Below are 26,423 nucleotides of genomic sequence, written 5' to 3' on the forward strand. Positions count from 1 at the left end.
AAACCCAGATCTGAAGTGGGAGAAGCGAGATTTGCAAACACAAAGAATATTTCGCGGTATATTTTTCTCAGTTTAAGTGATATAAATGTTGTTTAAGTGCTTCCTTTTTTTTCTATGCATAAACTGTGTTTACCTGGCAGCTGTCAGTCATTGGAAGTGACTGTAATGATTTGTAGATTAACTGTGTTTTGGGTGGTTTATGATCCTGTAAGAGACGATCACAAGACAAGAGAAATTTAAATAGTTGAGTTGTATTTTCATTGGGAGAAAATAGTGATCTAACAGTGGAGGCTGACTGCAACGTTAGAGCACAGGTGCAGCATAGAAATGGATTTATATCACATTTGGTGGACAGATAAGCCTTCCAAGGAGATATTGATGCAGTTTTGCTGGCGATCTGAATCTGACACCTTTTTAGCCAAAGCCAATGCATTTAAAGGTGATAGAGACTTGATTTCAATCCCAAGTTGGGGATTTTCTCGGGACGGGTGGAGGCTGGTGCTCTCCATGTGCCCTCTGCTCTGCTGCTGGTCTTTGTCACGCTGGAAGTCAAACATGTCTGACACACGAGACCCTCTCCCAGTATCTCTGGACAATCAGCTGACCTGCAGAACAGCGTCCTTTCTGCAAGGGTGACCACTGTTTAGTAAACACACAAACATGCACGCACACACACACACACACACACATGTATAGTGCCCTTCATAGGCCCATATGGAAACTCGCAGTCATCTGAGAAGGTTATAGCAGGCTTGAGGTTTATCACAATTTATTTAGAGACATTTATTTACATATCATTGGCTGGCTGTAAACACAGATCTACAACCAAATTAGATATAATGTATGATTTTTTTAGTAGTATTAAATATATTGTATATAGCATTTTTAAATATAAATACATTGTTATATTCATTGCCATGCCGTAGTATAATTACTATAAAATTTAGGACCATGGTGGTGATGATTATTAGTCAGTCACACTGCATGTCACTGCTGCTGTTAGGCTCCGTTCGTGCTGGAAAAGAAAAGAAAAGAAAAAAAAAACACGCCCTTTCTTGTTTTGTGTCGTAAAGCAGCCCTCCTCTCGTGCTGTAAAGCTGTCAAGCACAAAAGGAGGGTTTTAGTGTAGACTCTTTAGTGCCAGTCACCACAGAAGGATCCGGACAACAGAGACAGGCAGTGTTGCTGTGTGCCGGATGGAAACGGATCACTCACCTCTGTCTCTTTGTAAATAATCTGGTCGTCATGGCAATAGGGATTACAGGACATAGGAAGGATGTTAGATAAATAGGTGGATTTTTAAAGAGCACAGAATGTAATATGAGGATAATAGCCTGTTTTGTCTCTGTGTTAGCGCCCTCTCCCACACACACACACACACACACACACACACATGACATCTCAAGACCCCGTAACTCTCCCTCTCTCTTGTTCTCTATGGCCTCTCCACCTTTTGTTTGCTCTGTTTCTCGCGGTCTGCATCTTTTTTTTTTTTCCCCCTCAGAGCGACATCTCATTTCATTCTGCCATAGAAAAGGCCACCCGGATGCGAGTCCGCTAATTAGTCACGACAACAGACAGGATGAGGGGGGGCACACACACACACACACACACACACACACACACACACACACACACACACACACACACACACACACACACACACACACACACACACACACCAAACATGTCCTACTTACTGTATGTTCATGCCTCACATTCAATCTGCATTTCAAGCTTTGTTCCGTTCAGCTCTGTTCTTTTTAAAATGTCTCCCCCCTTCTCCCACTTTAAAAAATGATGATTTTAACTGCTTTTGTTTTCTATGTTCCTAAAGGCCAAATACTTCAATAAGCATCAAGAAAACGGTCACAACCCCTTACCTGTGTGTGTGTTTAGAGGTGTGAGTGATGGTAGTAGTGTAGTGTGTGTTTGTGTGTACTCTGTGTGTATTCATAGTTGGGCTGATGGCTGGTGTTTGGTGTAAGGCATCAGTGACTTAAGGGCTTTTATTTTGTAAGATTCTATTGTGGGAAAACAGCCAAAGACACCCAAGGCACTCCACTCTAAGCCAAAGGTGTAAACTTTTTTATTTCAGTGGCAAAGGCGCTAGAAACGCCAGTCATGTGTGGGAGGAGTTTTGAGGTGCCGCGGTTCAGCAGGTCATGATGAAACTGCAGGTGTTGTGTACTCGCAAAGGTGTGGCTTTGGCCTCATGACTTTGCTGAATTTAATCCCCACTTTCTGCCACAGACAGTTTGAGTTTCTATGGCCTCTAATAGAGCAGAAAAACCTGCATCATCATATGGCACGTTAGAGATTTTGGGACATATAAGGTTAAAATCTACATTTCAGTTCATCAAAGGTGTGATCAGGCTGATGGCAACTGAAAAAAAAAATATTTGGGAAAGTGTAAAACAGAAAATTTGGGTAAAATTAATGCACTTCTACTTGAATGTGAGAGGTGTGAATCCACCTTTAAACTCTGGACTGTGGTTTGTTCTTTACTAATCTGCTATTGAAGTCTTACACTGCAAAAAATGACTACCTGTGCAAGCTGTTGTCAGGACTGTCACACAAATCACACACCCTGTTGTTGTTGTTCTTAAGCAAAAACGTCCTGACATTTTCATTAAAAAGGAGCAAATTCATATGCCAGGGTATTAAGAAAACTTGGCGTAAATGTTTTCAGAATAAGCTAAAGTGAAATCCCTTGCCAAGTGTGACATTTTTTGCAGTGCACAGCTCATATCACAGCAGGTCAACGCTGTGGAAAATGATTGTTGCAGTGTAACTCTCTTTCCTTCCTTCCTTCCTTCCTTCCTTCCTTCCTCCTCACTCTATGGGTGAACTGGGTTCAGCATTTCCATCGTATCCATGAGAACAAATAATAAGCAAGGATTCACACCTCATAACAAGCTGTTTCCTGATTGGCCCAGAAGCAGGAAGCCATTCAATATGTGCATCATCACAGGAAACAAGTTGCTATTAAACAGATCGCTCACAAATAAAATTGTTATGTGCTGCCCCCATGTGGAGAGGAGCAGTACTGTGCCAGGGCAACATATATTAAAGATACTGAGACAAGACAAACATTTAAAGGTTTGATCATCATCAAAACGTGATTATGGGAATGTTTCAGTCTCTCAGGACTTTGATGAGAGCTGCTTCAGAGTCACAGTTTGGAGAATACAAGTGCAAACTCGGGTGCAAACAACACACACATAGAGGGGCAATATTACAAGTCCAACTTAGCAACAATGGCAAATATAACCCATTAGTTCTCAATCCAAACATACATCCTACTCAAGACTACATTACCCATGATGCCAAAGCAACAGAAGGATATCTGTTTTGGATTGAGAACAATGGCTGAATTCTCACAAAATTACGTTCAAATAACAGCACCGATCAAAGTCCTGAGAGACCGAGACGTTTAGCTGTTAGTAAAGTTTTGAGCTCCTTTTTCCCCGCTCTAATGGAATAAATCCATAAGATCACAGATCTCAGCGTCTCGACTGCTTTCTTAAAGCTCCTGGTGCCTGTTTTTTTTTTTTTTTTTTTTTTTTTTAAATCTGTGCACCAGATATAACCCTTTAACTTGAAGTTGGTGCAGCACAACCTCCTTCTAACATTTTAACTAAAAATGAGAAATTCTGATAAAGCAGTTGGATCTCTGACAGTAAGTAGATCTGAGTAAAGTACAACTTCAAGGTTTGAGTTACTTGGAGGTATAAACTCAATCACTCTGACAGAACAGGCAGCTTCACAATAAAAGCTCATTTAACAGTTTCTTGTTAGGTACCACAGCCCTCGGCAATGTGTGTGTCCATCTTTAACTTCAGTTGTTCAGACACTTCATGTCGTTTCTTTGACATTTTGTGGCGGCGGCCTGTGATCCAGGGAGCGGCAGGGTGCTGAGTGGAGAAATGTTGTTGGTGTCAAAATACGACAAACAGCAGACATCAGATTTGTCCGGCACCCAAAGCAACTCCGTCATCCATTAGACACATGAAAGTCCAGTCAATTCCAATAATTTTAACAACTTTTGTTTATTAAGTTTTTACAAATAAAGTAACAAATTTCATTGTATTGGAGCGCAAAGCGCAAAGTTGTTTTTTTTTTTTTTGTTTGTTTGTTTGTTTTTTTAATATGAAGCTTGAACACTCTATACTTAGTGCAAACATACCGTTAAAGGCTGCCAAAGACTCCCTACTTGTACATGTTTTTGTTCTTTTTTTAAAATGTTTTTTTCTTTCATTCACTCATACATGTGTTTTTTTTAATCCAACAACTTTTGTACAATGTCAAATACAATACAGGAAATGAAACCACTGAATTAAGTTAGGTGCTGCTAGACATTAAAATTGCTGACAAAAACAAAAACAAAAAAAGAGGAAAAATGTGTGAGCATTGGAGAGAACAGAAAAATCCAAATTTTGACCAGAACGAGAATAACAATCCTGTAACTCCAGGAACCTTCACAATAAAAGTACCCCAACTGCTGGATAACTCACGCTTTTCACAGTAAGAGTCCTCCACTAGAAGTGTAACTTCAAATAACTTCACAATATTTCCACCCAGTGATGTTTAACTCTACAGCTTTTCAGAATAAGAGTCTTCCAGTGTGAGTGTAACAACAGGACTCTTCACCATGAGAGTACCCACACCACTGTAACCCAAGAGCTCCACACTGTAAGTTTAAATAATATTGCAGGCAGCCACTGTGCCGTAGGTTTTCCTCACAGAACAAATGATGCAGAAAGAGAAACAGCAAAATGAAGCAAATCAAACTTCAACTGTGGAAATCATTTGAGGCTCAAGCAATGACCAAAGTGAACATCCAGGAAACCAAAACAGCTCCAACGAGTTAAAAGCAGGCAAATATACTCGGTCGTTTTTTTTTTTTTTTTCCATCCTTCAGCTCTGGTTTTATAGTAGAAAAGCAAGTGGCACTGAGTTGGTGGCATCATTAAAGGTTCAACTTCTAGTAATACATTATGATAATTGGGATGATCATAACCGCGGACAGAACTAAAGCAAAGTGGCTCAATGACTATTCACAGCTTCAACCAAACTTGCCTAGTAGTAAAAATGCTGCATTAATCCAGACTATTCATGAAAAGTGAAAATACCACAAAAACAGGCAAAGCCAAAAAAAAAAAAAAAAAATTTACAAACTTTACAAAGAAACTTTTTTTTGTATTTTTTCATTTTGACTATCCAGAATCCAGCAAAACCATTCTCAGCAAAAAAGAAGAAAGAAGAGATTTTGTTAGGATTTTAAATATCAAGAACTTTTTGTACCAGAAACGAAAACAGGAAACAGAGCAGGGTGTCAAAGGCCTTGAATCTAGGTTAGACTGTCCCTGCTGGACGCCATTGTCATCAAGATCACTACCAAACCTCCATCATCACCATGAACATATATACCATCATCATCACCACCACATTCATCATTATCATCATCATCATCATCATCATCATCATCATCACCACCACAACCAACAACGCCATCCTCAACACCACCACTGTGACTAAAACCATTGTAACATCCATCATTATCCTCTCAATCACCATGACCACCGATTCTGTTTCCTCCAACTGAAAAGCACCTAACTGCAACATCAAATTAAAGTTTTTGTGGCCATTTATGTGAACGACATCTGTTAAACCCAAGGGTCCAGCTTCAGAAACACAGTGGGAATGGGAATCAACACTAATAATAATCATAATAGTAATAAAATCATCCTTGTGCTCATTACAGTAAAAGCCATACCACTTTGCAGATAGATGTTTTTCTTTTAGCGGCAGCATCAATTATGTGTTAAGATGAGGAGGCGTTGAACAATCCACTGGCCTGATAAATACCTAACCAATGTCCCTCCCGGTGAGCCTTTGGCTGAATTCACCTGGCCATGCAGGTTGGCTCACATGAGACGGACTCCTACAGCTGTCCAACACATAATATCTGGTTGTGTGTGGCTGCAGTCTAACCAGTCTACGGTTTTATGCAGCTTTGGACACTTGGAGCCAGTTAAAGTGTGCATGCCTCTTCATGGCCTGTCCGTCTTTGACTTGGTCTATTGCTAAGGTATGATTATTCTATTGCAAGTCTATGGTAATGCTATACGGTAAATGTGCCTCAGTGAGGGAGTCTAGAGGGAACACATCATTTCTCTATGGCAAATTTTTGGTCTCACGATGCATTGGTTAATAATGCAACTGTGCACAAACCCGGGGCAGGGAACTAACTTGTTTTCATTTCCAAGCCTGGCAAAATCTCCAAATTCACTAGCCACTTGCACTATTGTACTAGCCAACTGGATTTTGGGACCTCATCTTTCCATTAAGCTCACTACAATCGATGCATAATGGAGTACAAAGCCATGTGAGCCCCCATTTTTGTCCAGCTATTGCAGGTACAAAATGTTATCATTTGGGACAGTGAGCTAATGTGAGGCCTTTCCTATCAGCCTGATTGTTTTAGATTGGTTTATTATGGAGGTCAACAAAAGAAACAGTCAGTTCACTGCACCAAAGCTTCCACTGCTGACTGTATGCTGCATGTGGCACAATGCCTCTGAAGTACAGAGTGGTCCAAGCTTCAACTACAATCGTCAACAACTCCCTCCTTAAAACTTAAAAAATGTCTTCCCCGTTTCCCCATCTACATTTAAAACCCTGATTTAAAAAAAAAAAGAAAAGAAAAAAAAAGAATGGCACTGGTAAACTCTCTCTCTTGTTCTGTCCATCTTTCGTTCTTTGTTGGTGGCGTACCCAGGCCTTGGACACAGTCAGAGCCCATCTACTGTTATTAAAGCACCGCAGGAGCACAACAACACGCCGTCAGCCGGGCCTCGCCTCACAGATACACACACCGACTCAAACCTAATGGCGGCCTTCCCTGTCTCTTTCATTCATTTCAGGGATCATACGAATCAAATAATCGCTCTTTGCGCTGTGGCAAAGTCGAGGTCACTTCACTTTCCCTCATTTCAGAGTGTGAAGTCAAAATGTCATTCCATGGTTGATGACAGAAATCCTTCTCGGGTATTTCAATCAACATGGCGTCTATGAGGCTTTTTAGAAAAGAAGACCTTCAATTTTTGCATTTTGAAGCACACACACTTTGTGAAAAGGCTGAAATGAAAGAGAGTGATCAACAAACTCGCTCTGCGGTGTACAATGCCAGCCATGATTACGGCTCTTCCACCAGTGGTTCAAGTCATTCCAACTGACTCCAGTGACATCACCATTAACTTCAATCGCTGTTTCCATTCTATGTGTATTTCTATGCTTGCGACACCCCTGAACTCAGTACAGCACTCAAGAGCAGAGCAACACACTGTCAACTGTGCTTACGTTAACCCAAGCCCTCGATGACCCCCCCAAAAAGCAACAGAAAGGATGCAAGGCACTAGTAAGTACCTCCAGTATCGACTAGAGGCACTAGGGGTTCAGGGGAAGTGAGAGAGCGAGAAAAAAAAAAAGACAGAAGTTTTTCAAGTACATTAAAATTGACACCATCGGTTTATACATTCACATTCATCTAACAGAATCAGAGGACAAAGGGAACGGGGAGGTTATTTAAAGTGTCTGATATATAAGTACTGTATTAAGGAAAAAATAGCTAGCATTACTTTAATATCTAAATATCAACTATCCTGCCATTCACTCCTGTTTTTCTTTTTAATTGGGCCTTGAGGTCAATTAACTTTCAATTCAATTAATTAAAAATTCTGAGTGAGACTGCAGTTTGTTGGTTGATGGTAAGGCATTCATTTCTAATCACATCCTCAATAACCAGATAGAAATGCTCGTATTGAAAAGGAGGGGATTTTAATTTTCACATTTTGATGAGGACCCATTTGCTGAATGCATTGAATTGAAAGTGAATGGACCCCAAACTGTTTCTCTGTATGTTTTTTTTTTCTTTTCATTCTTTGATATTTGACCTAGAACTAACGTTGTCCAACAACATCTGCTAATAATAAACAACAATAATCACAGTGTTTCCACATCGTACACCGATGTGAGTATAACAGGTCCATTGACAGAACACCTTTTTGTTTTTGTTTCTTTTTAAATAGAATAATAATCATAAACAACAATAATGATGCTAATAATGTACATTTCAACCGTTTCAACCAAACCGTTGAAACCAACCTAATGCTGACGCTAAGATACAGAGCTGAGGCATTAGTTTGAATGAATGTATAAAGGTTTAACGGCTGCTACACCTTCCAACAATGTCTGTGTGAGTGTGTGAGTGTGTGTGTGTGTGTGTGTGTGTGTGTGTGTGTGTGTGTGTGTGTGTGTGTATTTACAAAATCCGCATCTGTGGATGAGCATGTGTCTGTGTATGTATATGAATGTGCCTGTGCGCAATCACAGAATCTGTGTGTGTGAGTATGCAGATATTCACAATTATTGAGTTAGTTTCTCTGTGTGTGTGTGTGTGTGTGTGTGTGTGTGTGTGTGTGTGTGTGTGTCAGATATCAAGCTGGGGGCAGCAAGCAAAACAAACCCAACAAAACAAAACAAAACAAAACAAGAAAAAAAAAACCCTAAACAAATAATACAACAAAGTGGAATCATCACAGCGACATTCTAAAAATAAACAGAGACATTTACTGTACAGGGACTCTGATATTATTCTGATAACAAGGCCACTTATTCATGCTCAGTTCTCAAGCTCTCATGTTTGGGCTTTTTCTAAAAGGTTTCTGCTGTTATTGCATCACATGGCAACAGAGAGGTGGAGAGAGGCGGAGAAGAGTCGGAGGGAGGAGCACAGGTGGTAAAGAGGTGTTTGCTATGCAGAGGAATCGGTCATATCCATCCAATACACGATCAAAGGTGTGTACAGCCTGCAGGTTCATCAATACTGATGTAAGCAGTGTAACAGGACACTGATACGGTTCTATTCGCTGTAAGTAAATACTCTCTGGTCAACTCTCAACATAGGAGGAGCTGCCACATTTCTTCTCACTGACTAGTCACAGGCCTACCAAGCCCCGGATGATGCTTACTCTAAACGAGGGGTGAGGTCGATTCACTTCCATTTTACCCAAAATGTAAATACGCATACAGTGTGCACATTCAAATACACAATGTGCATTCAACTGCTCTCAATATTTTGCATGCTTAAAATGGATTTAAGAAACCTTGTGGTGAAACACACCTAACACACCAACGTCCTGAAATGATGGAAATGAAATTTAATCATCTCACACACTCTCTTCTAAACAAGTTTTCATTCCTGCTCTCACCTGATGTCAAAGATATTATCTTCTGCCTTTTGCATCCCTCCTAGTAAGCATTCTGTTTAGATGTACTGGGGATACAAAACGGTGCGAGTTGCTAGCTTCTCTGATTTCAGAGTGATGCAGCCTCCCAAGCACTGGTGACCCCCTCTACAGAGTGTTGGTTTCTTCTTGAATTCGACGGAGATGATACACTGCTGCACGTTCTCAACAGCTCTAACAGCTTAGCATGCTTTTACTGCTCTGAGTACAGATAGCTAGAAGTCAGAAATATTTGAATTTCCAGTAAAAGAATGCTGCTGTGCTTCAAATGTATTATCAGAGGTACGCTGAAGCAGCAGTGGCCAAAACCAGCACTTCCCACAAGCATCTTCAGCAGTTCTAGCTGGGAAACAGGTGCTTGGGGACGCAGGGGGACATGGGAGGTTGTGGAAAGGCTGATCACATTTCTTCTTTTCCTGCAACCTGATGTACCATCTTCCCTCTACCACTGTGGTGATTCTGTGTCCTTCCTAGCAAGCATTTGTTTATTTCATTTTATGGCATGAAATGGAACAAGTGTAACCAAGCCACAGAAGCCTACACACAACTCACACACATACAGTCATTAATACCAATCCCACACCCTGTAACAACCTCTTTGGCCTTGTAACATTGCACTCGTCAGTCTTTTCCTTTAGTCTTGAGCACTGGCTGACTGTGATGAGCCCACAATCAGACTCCACAGTGAGGGAGAGTGTATGAGTGTGTGTATGTGTGTAAGGGTCGGTTCTCCTCTCAGCCTCTCACACATACATGGAAGGAGACAGACGTGAGGTGCATCACACACACTGTCGAGATGCATTACATTTCATTCCTGACTCTTATTTCTTGATTTCCTCTACTCTCCTCTCCCCTCCCTTCTCAAGCAGGCCAGCCTCTGTTATCTAGCACTCCTGGAGCTGCTCCTCTCTCCTCCACACTCATCACAGCTCTCCCACCCTCTCCAGCCATTCCAGGCCAGTCCACTTCACTCCATACCCGTCCAGTCAGGCTGCAATTCAAACCAGCCCCACCCCCTAAACCCTATGTGGTCCTCAGGTTGGGCCCTCCTGGGTTGCTGACTGACTTCTGCAGAGCACTGGCCAGGTGGAAAGCCTGGAGTGGCCCCTGCCCCGGGATCTGGCCCTGCCCGCCGGCCACTGTTGTGGGGTAGGGGCCCAGGGGCTGGGAGGTACTGACCAGGAGGGGCCCAGGCTGCGTCGGGGCCTGGTGGGGGGTCGACAGGCCGTGTGCTGGACCGGACCATTGTGCACTATAAGTGGCAGTGGGGGTGTAGGGGATGAACTGGGGAGGCGGGGGCTGCGGAGGTGTGGAGGAAGCAGGTGGGGGGCACAGGGAGCCCTTGCGGGCAGCCAGAGAGGTAGCGGTGGCGGGGTTGGTTGGGAGGTGCGCAGAGCCTCCGATGCTGCTAGGACACAGCTGGCCGGGAGCCGAGTACTTCCTGCCCAGACTGGCTGACTGGATCACCTGAAAGGAAGGGAGAGAGAGGAAGAGGTTTCATAAATACAGCGATAAAACTCACAGCTGTGCATTTTAGTATCCTGCAAATCCTTTGTTACTTATACCTTGTTTTAGTCATGCTTCTACTTCATTTGACAGCTAACACCGTCTCCAGACAATGCTTCATAGTCCTGGGACTAAGCCAAGCTTTTAAAAACCCACTGAGAATTCTCTAATCAACCCTTTGTTCTAAATTTAATGTTCTGAAGATGCAAGGTTTCTGCAGCACACTGATGAACTGTAAGGTTGTCTGTATATACTGCATAATTAAAGCTCAACATGAATTTGCATGAATACGCTATGCCTAATCAAGTGGAGTGTGAATGTGATGTTTTTAATCTAACCTCGTAGCTGTGCCCCTGTGTCGGGGCCTGCTGCAGCTGTTTGGCACTCCTCTTACCCTGAAAAAGTTGCAACTTTGGGTTAATTTACTTACCAGCAAAATAAATGGCATGACATCAGTTTCTTAACATTAACGTTCAAAGAATAAAGACCAAAAAATAAAAATAAAAATAAAGAATCTTTGATTTGATTAATCAATCTAAGTCAAACAAATTCCCTCATGCTTTAAAGAGCAGTTTGCACAGCTTTTGGTGCTTTTGTCACAGTGGTGGAAAACAATGGCACAGCTGATACAAGGTGTTACAACTGTGTTTAAAGAAACACATGAGCAATGTTGTTGAGCAATGTTGTGGTAAATCTGGATTAATTACAAACTCCATAAGAAAAAGAATCAACAAAATATCAATCTTACACCATTTAGTATACTTTCTTGACCTTCAAATCATTAGCTGGAAAAAAGGGGAATCAATAAATAAAAAAATAAGTTGTTCTTAACTCCAGTCACAGAATATAACACACTGCTAGTGTCTGTGCTGGGACATACAGTCACACTATATTAAAAGATAATAACAAAGCTGCGGTACTGCTAAAAAAAAAAAAAATTAACCTACAGCTAAGTCTTTCCACATACATATAAACAGTTGGTTGTGGTAACAATCAATGCATGGATCAGTGGTTGTACAAAATGATGTAACTACACAGTAAGAGTCAAAAGCATACCACCAGCTAGGAAACATTTGCAAGAGCCGGTCAAAAAGGACAGCAAACCTGTGAGAGGTTCATAGCGTCTCTGGCCCAGTTGTCCACCAGTTTGTGAAGGTCATCAGTGAAGGTTCCCTTCCTTTGATGGGGGGCAGAGATGCTAGGAGGGAGAGACTGGGACCCACCCTGGTTCTGGCCCAAACCTCCGCTCACTGCATTGGTGCTATTGGTCCCTGTGTAGAAAAAACACAGAGAGGGAGAAGGAGATACATTTTAGAGTTTGATACAGTGAATAAATTAAATCGATCGCCTTCAAATGGTGACAGAGGTTGGTCAGGATTGCAGGCTAGACATTTAAGGATGGGTAGGTATGGAATGGAAGTCATAAAACTAGAAAATATAGTTGTACTGGAGATTCTCATGATAAACCAGGACGTGGACATTTATTTTCTGCACTGAAACATGGCCTGAATGCTGCAGTACTACTAGTACAGATGGATATATTCTTATTCATATACTATTAATAATTTATCCGCTCCACTGTAGCAGAAGAGCAAAGTCTTCTATACATGAGCAACACAAAGTGCATAGGGAATTTTGCTTATATTCATAAGAGGCACTGTTTTTAAAATGATACCTTTGTGCATTATACAGCAGCATATTGTGCTACCCACATTTACTTTGTCCCAACTGCCAATTTCCTTTTCCTGCAGAAGGCAGTGTTGTTGATTTGCATTTTGTCAAATGGCTGGCCATGTGCGACTGCCTTAGGGGGGTGAAACCCTAAGTGACCTCTCAGGCTGACAGCTAACATGCCCAGTAACATACAACAAGATGCTCCTATGTGACTGAAGCAAAGCTGAGCCAGCTTCTTCACTGGCTGCTGCTGATCGGAGCTGCCCTGAGCACCATTCATCTGAAAGTTGCAGTTACTTTTTTGACCAGCAGATGGCACTCATGTCTTATCACAGCAGGCAGACTGCTCTCCCAGGCCTCAGCAACATGCCATCATCTCATCAGGGCAATTTCACTGCAGATGGCAACTAGTTCAGACATCACATACAGAGAAAATCAGCCTTATGTCAAAATAACTGGGGCGTCTGCCTGTTTGTGCTGTGCTTAAGTAGCCTGCAGTCTCTACAAACACAACAGAGTCGATTACCATAATCATACCATGCTCAAATACTGTGGTTGTGTTCTATTTGAGTATTGTGGATGTTCCTCATCCCTATGAAGACAAGTCCGCATAAGCCAAAAGGTGAAGTATGGAAGATTTTAATCTGCCTGAGCCCTCATGCTGTAGGATGCTGCTACACTTTGTCACTTTGCTGGTACAGAAATTGACATGGACCCTTGTCGCTACTGTAGTTAATTACAAAATACCGCATTCTAGGTATATTTCCCTCTGGCTATATCCTATTTTTTCTTCTTTAATATTTTTTCTGTTCCCTGTGTTAACTCCCACCTCCCACCAGGGAGAGGACCTCTCTGAGGCACCTGAACACCATGTTGGAAACAGATGATGAGGGCAAGAAGAATTAGCTGCAAATAGATGCCCTTCAGGAGACAGTAAACTTAACTATTAATAAAATCCAGAATATAATTAGCACACAAGAAGGTGATGCTTTTCCTTTGCAAACAAAATCAAACCCAAAGCCACAGTGAAAAGAATTTGTTTGGATATGAGCTGTTCAAATTATGCATTTGTATTAGTGATAACAGTAACACAATATGCAGAAATTAGCCGCTATAAACTAAGTATATGCTTGACAAAAATTGCCATGTCATGCTAAATAAAATGGAGGAAAGTAAGAATGAGGAGACGCTGAGTCATGACTGTCTGCAACAGCATGGAATTCTGGGGAATGTAGTCCAGACTACAAGCCATGACGGGGAAGGAAAGGAAAGGGAGGGGGGAAAGAGCCTCCATGAGAGTGTGGTATGCATCTGTTTAGGTGTGTTTGTGAGTGCGTGCCTGTGTGTGTGTGTGTGTGTGTGTGTGTACATGCTTGCAGGTGCATGCAAGAGTTTGAATCAGTTACGTTTCAGTCATTTCAGCAGGATGCATCCAGCAGGATGGCTGTATCTCTGAAAAGAACCATTTTCAGGAACTAAGAAAAATGCTTTCTCATGCATTTCCAGCATTTTAAAATGCATTGGTTTTGCTTGGTCCCATTGTCGCGTGAATGGACCAAACTGAAGATACAGTGCTCCTGTAAGACTATTAGAATACACAGTTCATGAAATAACTGAATTTAACTGACCCCACATCTGGCAGGGCATCAAAGTTAAGATATGATCGGTATCAGAAAGCAGGAGGAAGTGTGGGGGAGCAAGTGCAAGGATGGAAAAGGGGATGGATGGAGGGAGGAAAGGCCAAAAGAGAGATAGTTACTACAGAGCTGGTTGCAGGGGCAGACTTTTTTCACCATCTTCCCTGTGCGGCCAAAAGACAACAATTAGAGGATTGGGAGAGAGTCAGAGTTAAACCCCGCCCACAACACCCATCAACCAAACACAATGCATCCTATTAGGACTGCTAGAACTTAAAATAGTAAACAAATAATGATGTAGGTTTGGTTTCCCAAATAACACCTCAAAATTGAGACAAACCTTTTCTCACTGGTCTGAAACACTGGAGTTTGATGTCAGTACTTGTCACACAGTGCAAAACAATTAAAACCCTGGACAGCAAGATTACAAATAAATGCTTGTCTGTGCATCTTTTAAATGTATGAATTAAATGTGCAGTATTGGCACTCTGCCATTTTGAAAGGTCTTTTCATTCAACAAGCATGTCTTAGAGGAATTTCCTTCAGGACACTGAAGTGTAAAAAGTGTGTGATCAACACACTAGACTATGAGTCACAAGTCTGCCATTTTTATGAATGTAAAAAACTGAGTCAACATGCTCTTTTTAAAAAGGGGCAACTTTCTGAGGTAGTGTAGACAGGCAGTATCACCTTAAGCAGGGTTGGTTAGGAATTAGCACATAACAATCAATGTGGATAACCATTTAAGGGAACAAAAAGGTAAGGAAAAACTAATAGGTTTCACACCAAACCTTATTACATCTACTCTGGAACTCTGTCTGCTAAGTGAAATTCATTCTTCAGTATTTAAAATCCACAGCTGAGTCAATCCTAAAGCCATACAGTATTTTCTGAGCAAAAGTGTCAAGATAATGCATGTGTTTAGTGGTAACCACACTGAGCTTTGTTTTCATGCCAACAATAGTTTTGGGAGACAATTTTTGTCCCCGAATGGAGGATATTTTCATTTTTATTTTTAAAGAACGAAGCTTTCCTAATTCTGTTAGTCATAACTGTTGACAAATTTGCGTGTCTACACTGCCACAAAATGCTGCCTGCACGCCACAGCTTTATGATGTTTTTGGGTCACCAACCCCTGGTTCTGAGGTGATTCTGAGTCCTCTCTACAGCTCACTGGGCTGTACCAGAACTGGGTCCAACGCATGACTCAAACGCCATTCACATTTGATATTACTGTGTTACTTTACCTTAGAAACTGTTTGTTTAACATGTTTGTCACTTATAATCTGATATAATCAGATCCTAAAGATAATAAGACCCAGGTCTGCCTCTCTCCCCTCCTGGCTGTTGACAGGGGGAAGGTGAGCGGCAGAGGATGTGAGGAAGAGAGGGAGTGGAGGATAGAGAGTGAGGACAGGAAGTGAGGGAAGGAAAGGAGAGAGGTAAGGGTTTGAGCTGCAGAGGGTTCAGAAGCATTCATAAACAACCCTTTATTAAGAATAAAACATTTTGCAATCACTACATATTATGATTATATTCATATTACAGTGTTGAAAGTACATGGTGATAATTGTGTAATTAAAGAACATGGACATTACCTGTCGTCATTATTCATAGCAATGTCGAGTCTCATAAACAACTAATTTTGTTTTACCAAAGTTTCTAAAGTGAAAACAACAAAAACAAAAACAAACAGAAATACAGTAACTGTATTTACACAAAACTGTAATAAATAATAACTCATCACCATTACAAAAAAAAAAAAAAAAAAAAAAAAAAAAAATAATAATAATAATAATAATAAAATTCCTACAACAAAAAACAATTTTATAACAGAAATATCAAGTCATCAGTTCTGGACTTGTCTTTCCGTGTTAGTCTGCGTGTTTTCACAGAGGCAAAGATTAGGACTGGAAGCAGCCTGGACACAAATACCATGTAAAACGTTTATTGTCTTTTCCTAACCCTTCTCTATTCTACATGATACCTTTTAGAGAGGAACACAGGATTAACTCTATTTACCGTGAGCTGTGACTTTAACCCTTGCATTCCTTGATATTGGCTGCATGCAAGGTTGGCTATCTGGGAACTTTAGTTTATTTCACAGTTAAACGCCTGACATGTAGATATATATGTAAAAATATGTTACCACCAGCTAAATCCTGCTTCATTTTGGCTGTGGTTGGTAAGCCTTAATTCTTACCAGCCACTTCAGCAGTCAACTTGTGTTCAATTTCGTTTAGTTTTACTACTCTTGTACATATTCATACTCGTGGAATTCTGTGTCCTCTCACCACTGTGGCTGGTTGGTGAAAGTTTCATTTAAAGCATACCTTGAAACACCAGGCTGTGTCCTCTAATCATTAGATGTCTGTTATTAGTACTGTGTTATGGCAATGTTATCATTCAATGTAACCAGCAATGCACAAGGCTGACACTGAGGGTGAAGTTAGTGGATTTCTTGTTTGCTGAGGAAGACTATACCAAAGGAAGGTGAAATGGTGGACAAGAATAAAGAAAGAAAGAAAGAAAGAAAGAAAGAAAGAAAGAACAGAATTAAATGTACAAATGTCCATTAAAACAATGTAATATGGAAATGAAAAAATGAAAGACACAAGAAGAGGGAAAATAGGCAACACATATAGAGATAAAAGAGAGAAAGGAAGATGGAGCTTCAAAGGAAGAGAGGATGACTGTAGGAAGCTCTAGGATATGGAGGATTTTGTTATCATTCAAGCTACTGTATGAAACAATCAGTCACGATGGGTTGTCCAGTACAAAGACTAAATGCTGAATCCAAAGTCAGCAGCATAAATACTGGGACAGAGAGCTGAAGTTGGTCTTTTTTGTTCTTGTTTTGTGTGCATAATCAAACAACAATAATAATAATAAAAAAAAAACTTTAACCTCCCTTAACTGTTCCAACACATAAGCAATTGATAACTGTATACTGATAAAAGGATAACACATATGTTTATAATTAACAGCATGAATCCATGCATCTGAACAATATATACTGATAAACATATTTGTGTACATGTGCTGTAACAGGAAGCAAGTGTCACTTACAAAGTAATATGAATTTATTATTACACTAAAGTAGAAGGCATCTCTATTTTGGTTTTTAGATGCAAAACATTTTAGATTAAGTTTGAAATAACCACTGCAATGATACCCAACTTTAGCTCAATGTCCCAACAACTGCACTAATAACTACATACTGATACATAAATAAATATTTGCATATATTATATGAAATAAAAAATGAATGAAGTCGGTAAAAGATTACTGATCAGTGTGTATATCGTCTGCGTCCTGTAGTAAGCTCATCTCTCTTATTTTACTCTTTGTCTTCTGTATCTAAAAGCGGACATTGTTTCTCACAAGCACCACACAAGATGTATGTAAAAATTTGATCAAAATAATCAGAAGCCAAATCTTGTTCAATTTTGGCTGTAGCTGGTAACCGATCATAATTTAGAGGCCCTGTTCCATTATAGAAATCTTGTTTGGCTGGGGAAAAAAGTTATTTTTGGAATTACCCAGCCACTATGGCCCGTGGATAAAAAGAAAGCTGTTCTGTCCTAATTAGAATATTTTCAAGAATTAAAGAGGAGTGAGCATGTGACCTAAAAATTTCTGATTCAAATCACGGGACTAATTTTGGCAAATCTGGGCGATAAAGTGAACAAGTAATGTTCCAACCCTAATGAAGTAACAGCTACGTTATCTTGAGCAAGACACTTCACCCTCAAATGATTCAATGACGCTGCCAAGTGTCCAACAATGGAAGATTGTGGTTGCACTGGAGAGGTCTCATGAGTGAAAGTATGCAAGTGTTATGACCATGCATGCTCAGCGAATCGACGCTGGATGAAGGTATTCCATACAAATCCCTGAAAGGCTGACTTTTTGGAGAAACAAGATTTCTGCAGGACACTGGTGATATCAGAGGCAGAGGATCTTTCTCCACCAAAGAAGAAGACCCATTGGGAAGACAAGATGATACCGTGACTTGACGGATATAGGAAGAAAAAATGAGAACAAAAGTAAGTAAGGAAGACAGGTAAAAGAGAAGAGCAAAGAAATAAAGCGTTACACACAAAGAGCCAAGCAGGGCGTACTCAGAAAGCGCGTCCTCCTGCCGCCAGGCTTGAAGGTCAAACGCTCCGAACCCCAGCTGAACTTTACACAGCCTGAAGAGAGGGAGGAAGGAGAGAGAGAGCAGGGGGGAAGAGAGAGGAAGAGAGGGAAAGAGGAGTCAAGAAGGGAGCAAAAGTGAGAGAGAAAGACACAGGGGGTAGAAAATTTGAGAGGAAAACATGAAATGAGGAGGACACAGAGCAAGAGAGACAGAAAAGTAAGGAGAGAGAGACAGAGAAGGATACAATGATAGAGAAAGAAGAAGAGAAAAAGAGAGAGAGGGAACAAGATGGAGAGAGAAAGAGACACATAAAGGAATACACAGGAAGAATGTAACAGTCAGTTAGCCATCACGCTGCTCAACATAGAGAGACAGAGAGAGCAACAGAGAGAAACGGAGAGAAACAGAGAGGTGTCTTGTCGTGAGGGTGCAAAGGCAAACACACTGCATGCATCTGTCTTTTTCTGCATGCATATGTGTATAGAGGGGAGAGATTTACCATTTCCTCGTTGCGTCTACGCTCACAAACATTTCATATTATACTCATAAAATCAACTTGCAGTATATTTCCTGACGGCAGCTAGTGAGGCCTGAGAGCAATGAGCCTACCTGGGGTGGGAGCACACAGGCTGGGCACGGAGAGTGCTGCCTCGCTGGTGTAGGCCGAACACAGGTTGTCACTGGAGGGAGAGGGTTTAAGGGGCTGGAGCAGAGAGCTGCTGCCTGAATCGGCTAACCCTCCTGGGGCTAACAGAGCCAGCTGGCCGGGATAGATGGTGGGGACGCTCTGTGCGGATAAAGTGCTGCCTGGAGATTGCACAAGGCACAGGCAAGAGGGGACAGGGCAGGAAAGACACACCACAGAGAGGATAGACACGCACACATACACACACACATACACAGACAGATAAGAGAACAGACCCACCCAAGCACACAGAGACCCACACATAAACACCCACACACACAGAGAGGACAGACAGGGAAAGCAATCAGAAATCATCAAGCTCCAAGCCTGCTTCAGCATAAACCCACATGCCTGCATAACCACGCGGATAAGCACGCACACACACACATAAATGTGCAAAAGCATGCACAAACACAGAGATAGTTTTTGGTGTTAGGGTAAATGTTTAATACCTGAGACAAACTGGATGTTTTGCAATTATTCTTGGGTTACAGGATTATGGCATGCTGAGCTATTACCTAAATGGCTGTGGTGAGTTACTATTTAGAGATGCAGGGTTAATGTTAGTATAACTACTGTATGTGAAACTAGAGCCTACCTGGCTGTAGTGGACTTTTGCTGCCATGAGTGGAGCTGGTTCTTGAGGATTTGGAGGATTTGCTCTTGGTGGGTCGTCTCCTCCTGCCAGCCAAGGCTATGACTGGAGGGAGCACTGCAGGTGGAGGAACCTGCACACAGACCAAAGGCTTAGTGTTTGCACTATGTAATGTTGTCGATATGTTCCTGTATCAGTGCCACTAAGATAAGTGCCTGTACATGAATTTGGGATTTGAATGTGAATATAATCAACAGTTACAACCACATTGCATCCAAATTTTTGACTTTATTTGATCGTCATGGTGGAGAGAGACAGGAAAGATGGGAAAGAAAGGGTGATGACATCCCAGGCCAGATCTGAGCCAAGGATTTTGTTATTACAGGACACCTAACAGTGTGTTACCTTATTGGCCAGAGAACAATGCCAGCTACATAGCAGCACCCTGGAGCTGCTGGGGATTCATTGTCTTGCTTAAGGGCTTTAGGAGGACACATGCATGCCAAAACTGGGACTTGAATCTGGATCATCCAGTTAAGGGCCCCTGAAGCCTAAACTGTTCCAGAAGTGCTGCACTGTGGCTGAGGAAAAGTGTAATAGATTTCTCTAAGTGAGTAAAACGTCAATTATTATGTTACCTTTCCCAGCCTGGTGAAGAGATTGTCGATCTCTTCTTTTTGACGGCAGTGGAGGGCCTGGATTTCACGCATGTGCCTGTTAAGGAAACAATGGAAAGAAAGATGGAATGAACAATTTTGAGGAATGAAACACAGTTTAGAGATTCAAACCAGCAAGGCTAAAAGGCCACAAGTATGCCTGTCAAGCAATTAGATGACAGTTGGCCTTCAATCCTCACTTAGTCATTTGGTTGTTATTGTCTTTTCAGCCTACCACATAGCCATAGTCTTAATGTATGCTTTGGTGGCTATGTTAATAAACCACAATAAAAGATGGATGGCTGGTTTGGCATTACAACTAAAATTTGTTATTTAAGTAACTATTTATTAAACCAAAACAGGACAAAGGACAATGAAGGGAGCCTATTTTCTCAGAAGCACTGAACATCCTCTTCAAGGAGAGGAGAAAGAGACATAAGCAGAAAGAGCAGAAAAAGGAAAGTAGGTGGTTACCCTAATTTTGGTGAGCAAAAGACACAAAGGAGTGAGAGGGAGAAGAATTAAAAGTACATTGAACCTGCATTACTCTTAGGTGGCTGACCTTCCTGAAGGAGAAAAAAAGTGAAAAAAAAGAAGGAAGGAGGAATGACCAAGAAAAAGAAAGGGAAACAGAGCACAACCTACCTTTCCTAAAGGTGGTTAACCTTGTCCAAAGAGAAAAGAGGGAGGAGAAGAGGGGAAGAAAGAGAAGACAGGAGAGCAAAACCAACTTTTCTCATCATTTCACTTTGTTAAAGGAAAAGTGAGACATATGAGAAGTGTGGAAAGCAGAACCTAATTTTCTCTCCAGTGTTTGACAGAGGACAGAACAAGAGGAACAAGGAAAAAAATAAGAGCACACCCAATTTTTTTTTCCAAATCAGCACCAACTCTGAGACCCAGGTGGAGACACTGATTGTCTGTCTCCATGTTGAGGGAGTGGAAGACAGACAAAACGTCTAGAAGGGGAATGGGGAGAAACAAAACAAACAGAACTTACTTTTCTCTGAGGCGATTGACTTCCCTTTTGAAGTCCTCGTCCTCAAACTCTGAGTCATTGTCACTGCTGACATAGGAGTTGTTGAAGGAGTTGTTGTTCAGACTTGGCAGAGAGGCCTTATGAGTAGAGTCTGGACTCAGCATCTGCATAGGCTGACTGGGTCCATTCGTAGCCTGTGCAGCAGGCGGTGGGCTCGGCCCAGCCTCAGAGGTCTGCTCCTGGGCACGGCTGACTGAAAATCTCCCGACCCGGGCCTCGGTGTTGGTGGTGACCTGGAAGAAAGACCAAACCGTTGCATCAAAAATGGGACAGATGGAAGGAGTGACAAGGGAACATGGTAGGAACGGACGACAAAAAAGTAAGGACTGGGGAAGAAGAATGGGAGGAAAAAGGGTGGGAGAGTATAATGAGTTGGATGTGAACAAAAGGAAACAAATGGATGAGTAAATAAATGAAAATGTAAATAAATTAATAGTATTATAATAATAAATGAACAAATAACATGAACAGTGAGCTTTTTAACAGTATCCAGGCAGCAATGGCTTTGGTTTCACATCCAAGTTCATGAGCAAGAGTTCACCATTTTGCAAAAAGGGATTTCAACAGTCACAATGTTTTAAGGTCTTAGGATCCAGTTCTAAATATGTAATTTAAATACTTTTGTCAATCAAAGACTACAGTAATTTACACTCCTCTCTAAGTACTACAATTTGGATAAGTATTGATAGCATAAAACTGGAGCTTACGGCAGCTTTACAGATAAATACTATGTTATGAACCTTAATCCATAACATCATATGTGTGTTTTGGGTTTGGGCACTCCCAGTAAAAAAAGACTCTAGTTGTCTTATTGTTCAACCGTACCTGTTAAACTGCAGGATAGGAAACAGAAAACATGAAATACCTGGAAGCGTCCGATGGTTGTGGTGGGCTGGGGGGAGGGGCAGGGTGAGGTGTGAGGGGAAGGGTGGTAGGACACCCCTAGAGTCCTTTGAGATAGAGGACAGGGGAGTCCATCCACCACATCTCCGCCTCGCTCTCCTCCCACTCTCCGAGGAGACAAAGAGGCCTTGTGCAGCGTGTTCTCCGGACTGGAGAGACTGGAGGAGGAGGATGAGGAGGAGGAAGAGGATGAAGAGGAGGATGAGGTGGAGGAAGTGGAGGAGGATTCAGTGCAGGCAGGGCGGGGGACAGGAGGCTCCTCAGTAGCCAAGGAGACCTAATCAGGAGGACAGGTAGATGAGGACAGTGGAAAATGCAACAAAGAAAGATGGAGAGAGGGAGGAAAAGAGTTGAAGAGAGAGATCATGTTACTAAGTTCTTGCCTTTCAACTGTTTAAAGGGATTCCCCCCACAGCACAGATGTAAATTCTACAACTCTTCCATCACTACCGATAGGTCAGACAGGATGATGGAACTCTATTCCCGATGTGTTAACATGGTTTTACCAAAAGGGCAAACACTTTTCACTGTGAAGAAAACCATCCAAAACCTAACAGAATCAATGTGTGAGATAAAAACAAACAAAAAAAAAAAAACAACAAAAAAAACTGATATATTCCTGTACCCATTTGTAACATTTTTAAACCTCTTCAGCCTGGGACCCAGCAAGAACTTGCCTCTCTTGCCTTTGAGCCCAAGACCATGGAAGTGCACATGTAGTTTTATAGAAACTGAAAGTAAAAGATTTTTACCTGAAATCTCCCCAGTTTTATTCCACCTGGTGGAGGGGGACCGGTCACTGCTTCCTCCTCCAGAGAGAAGGGAACTGAAAGACAGATGATAGATAGGTGAGACAGATTAGACAGAGAAACAGACAGATATAGATAAGCAGATAGCTAGATAGTTGGACAGACAGACAGACAGATAGACAGATAGGCAGATAGACAGATAGATAGATAGATAGATAGATAGATAGATAGATAGATAGATAGATTCATACTTGGTTGTCCTCCTGAAGGCATGCCAGTGTGTGAGGCCTGCAGGTAGAGTGGAGCAAGGAGAATATAGGTAAGTAGGACCATAACAAAACTATACACATGTATGCATATATGGTCTCCATCTCTCTTTGTGACAGTCCCATTAATCTTTCTTTCTTTCTTTCTTTCTTTTTCTTTCTTTCTTTCTTTGTGTTTGTGTAAGAGTGCAACGTGTGTATTTACCTGTGTATGTGTGCTGACAGGAACAGTCTCTGGGCTCAGAGCTCTCCTCAACTGAGCGTCCAGGTCCTCCAGAGGCTGCTGGGACTGGAGAAGGAGATACAGTTTTAGATATACATATGATATACACACATAGACACATACACACAAGCAGTCTCATAAACCTATGCATACACACATTACAATACATGCCAGCATGTTTGAGTAGAAATACAAGCACTGAACATCAACAGACACAAATATGTATGGACACACAAAGTTCACTATCCACAGATGTCAAAGGTACACGTCTTCTCACGTAGAAACACATTCATGTGCTTTTAAATGTGTTTGAACTTGGTTGGACAGCAAGTAAGATCTGCACAATTATTGTGATCAATCAACCATGATCAAACAAGTAAACATATTGTCCCCAGCGAATGCTGCAAGCACCCACAGGGTCAGTCTGTAACAAGATGCATCATCCTTCAAATTTTCATTAAAACTACACTGGAGGTTTTAGCATGGGATTTCAAAATTTTGACTTTTAATCATGGAGCCTCTGCCAGGCCAGAGCATGGTAGCAAAATGCATAGATCTCAGTGGTGTCTGAGATAACCCCCCTTCATGTGGCATAGAGGCAATACAAGGTCTTTCATTCTCCTGAGCATTTAAATTGCAATTAAAAAATAAGTCATTATAGTCAAATCCTTTGTTGGCTCTACCTACATCTGGATTATCTTAATCACGGAAGACAAGGCTCTCCCATGTGAGTTACATAAGAGATGAGGAGTGGCTGTTACTTACTTGGCAGCTCTGATTTTTCAGAAATGAACTACAAGTCATGTCTCCATTGAATTTGCTGGTCTGGTTAAATAGAGGATCTATTTTTAGATCGAGGCATTAACAGCCACAACAACACAGTCAGGACATTTAAGCTAGCTGCAGCTCACTGTCTAATTGCCCTCAAGTTCCCTGCCCTGGCAGTTTGTCTGCCTGCTTACACCCTTTCTCTGTCCAGTCGTGTTCACATCTCTCTTGATCTCTCTCTCTCTGCAACTCACACTCCAGTTTCCTCATTATTCCTGTCTAATATTCTCTTTGACCCTCAGCCTGTCTTTCTCCTCCCATCTCTTGCTGATTTCTGAGATGCAACTTCATTTAGAGTAGAGACAGTTCATCATAGCTGGAATTTATGTTGTCCTCCTTACTGAGTTTTGCTGACATTTAGTTTCTAATCCCATTCAGTTCTTTGGTTATCATCTTGAAGTTTTTGGCTTGTTTCTTTTACGGTAATATGGTTTAAGAAATTCAAGGAATTTTTTGTGTTTATTTCTTTGTTCAGTGTGTGATCATGTACAATAGGGTTAGGTTTTCCTTATGTGTTAAATTACTCGCAACTGCTGTAATGTGGTTAAAAACATTAAGATATAAGCCTAAAGCTGCAAGGCATTTCCAAACCTTTTCAAGTTAAAGTGGTGAGAAAAAGGAAATTTAACACTACCCACAGCAAACTCTCTTTGAACACGACCCCTCCCCTTCATTGATATCTCTGCTGAAATTAATGGTAAAAACATTTCTAGTAAATGGGACATGGATGGGATTTCAGTGCTCTCTGAGAAGGGAAAGTCATCATGTCACCCCCTGGAGATTATATTCAAAGCTCAGTGAGAAAGCCTTGACTGAATTACAAAAAACATAAAATTACATGTAGCATGCCTTCTTGATTACAATGACATGCTCTCTGCTACAGGCTAAACTGAGTTTTAATCAAAGTGTTTGAATTTTGACTCTCGCAAAATTCAAGTTGCTATTCATGAGAAATTATTCTGGATTTGTCAATGGGGAAATGAATGTGGATGTTTTTAGGAATTAATGCTTCCAGAAGGAGCAGCATTTGTCACTTACCCAAAACTAGTAGTGCTATAGCTGAAACTTCATAATGGCTACTATTTACCATTTTGAGTCTATTAACTACTGCCTACTAGAGACAAATAATTTTCAGTATGCAGTCTACTACTACTTTCTTTAGTTTCTTTTTCAGTAAATAATCCACTGCCTTTTAATCAGTAGGATTTTTCAGGATAATAGCTGAGAGCATTTTGTATGTATGCCATTTGGTAGTATGCATTACAAATACATAACACAGTATCAACTCTGACATAGTGCGTAGAATAGCAAGGTGGATAAAATCTATTGTCCATAACAAAGGTGTTAAGGTGTTTTTGTTTGTTTGTTTGTTTGTTTGTTTTTTTATCTTGTGTTTTAAGAAACATGGCAATGGGTGGACAGGGGTGAAAGTACGCTGGTACAGTCCAGTATTCTGAATCACTAAAATATTCAGTGCCTGTACATAGTACCAGGAGGAGGGAACAGCAGCTGCCTTCCAAAACCCACATACAACTTGTCATGATTGCACTTCCAACACCAAAAAACATCTGCTGATGTTAAGTCAACATAAACAGTTATTTTTCTTATAAACTGCTTCTAAATTGTTCCAATGTACCCATCACAGACCTATGGACTTTTAATCCATGCTGGAGGGAGCCCTGCTACCTTTCCAAAATTGGTTTGTTACTGGCTAATGTCGACTTCTGCTGCAGCTGACCATCTAATATCAAGTGCTGTGGGTTTTTGGCAGGCAGTCGTTTCTTGAAAAATCTCCCACGTAAAATGGCTAACATAATAACATCATGATGTTTCATGATGTTCAGTGTTATTCCAACAACAAAGACAGCAGGTCAGACAAGCTATGTGACTTCCATGTGTTGTTCTGTCACTCTGGCATGAGGATGCGCATCTTTACTCTTTACTACCTAAACACACACAGGGCTTGGAAGGAGGTATTTACTGTACTATTGATTTTTTGATGACCAAACCATAGCTGTTATTGATGTCATTTGCATTGGGCAAGAATAAATGATAAATTCCACCAAATTCCACCAAAATTCCAAACGTTTTTTTTTTTGTTTATTTGTTTGTTTGTTTGTTTTTTGGCTGACACAGTACCAGCATATATGTAGTTGGTTTTCATTCCTCACTTCAGAAAAAAAAAAAAAACAGAAAAAAAGCAAAAA

General features: G+C 41.1%; 1 protein-coding gene across 1 annotated transcript in view; it reads right to left on the reverse strand.

Annotated features, from left to right (window-relative positions):
• Nucleotides 1-4,033: 4,033 nt before the first annotated feature.
• wnk1b (WNK lysine deficient protein kinase 1b) overlaps nucleotides 4,034-26,423 on the reverse strand; it is a 130,780-nt gene continuing 108,390 nt past the window's right edge. The window contains exons 25-37 of the mRNA XM_030046489.1: nucleotides 23,371-23,454; nucleotides 23,151-23,187; nucleotides 22,903-22,976; nucleotides 22,113-22,427; nucleotides 21,209-21,480; nucleotides 20,191-20,266; nucleotides 19,556-19,685; nucleotides 18,882-19,079; nucleotides 18,253-18,324; nucleotides 14,251-14,292; nucleotides 11,922-12,088; nucleotides 11,156-11,212; nucleotides 4,034-10,778 (exon numbers count right to left, since the gene is read on the reverse strand). Coding sequence (XP_029902349.1) covers nucleotides 10,335-10,778; nucleotides 11,156-11,212; nucleotides 11,922-12,088; nucleotides 14,251-14,292; nucleotides 18,253-18,324; nucleotides 18,882-19,079; nucleotides 19,556-19,685; nucleotides 20,191-20,266; nucleotides 21,209-21,480; nucleotides 22,113-22,427; nucleotides 22,903-22,976; nucleotides 23,151-23,187; nucleotides 23,371-23,454 — 1,968 coding nt within the window. The 3' untranslated portion in view covers nucleotides 4,034-10,334. The remainder of the gene's footprint in view (nucleotides 10,779-11,155; nucleotides 11,213-11,921; nucleotides 12,089-14,250; nucleotides 14,293-18,252; nucleotides 18,325-18,881; nucleotides 19,080-19,555; nucleotides 19,686-20,190; nucleotides 20,267-21,208; nucleotides 21,481-22,112; nucleotides 22,428-22,902; nucleotides 22,977-23,150; nucleotides 23,188-23,370; nucleotides 23,455-26,423) is intronic.

This window comes from Myripristis murdjan, chromosome 23 (assembly GCF_902150065.1).
Source record: "Myripristis murdjan chromosome 23, fMyrMur1.1, whole genome shotgun sequence".
NCBI classification, from domain to species: domain Eukaryota; kingdom Metazoa; phylum Chordata; class Actinopteri; order Holocentriformes; family Holocentridae; genus Myripristis; species Myripristis murdjan.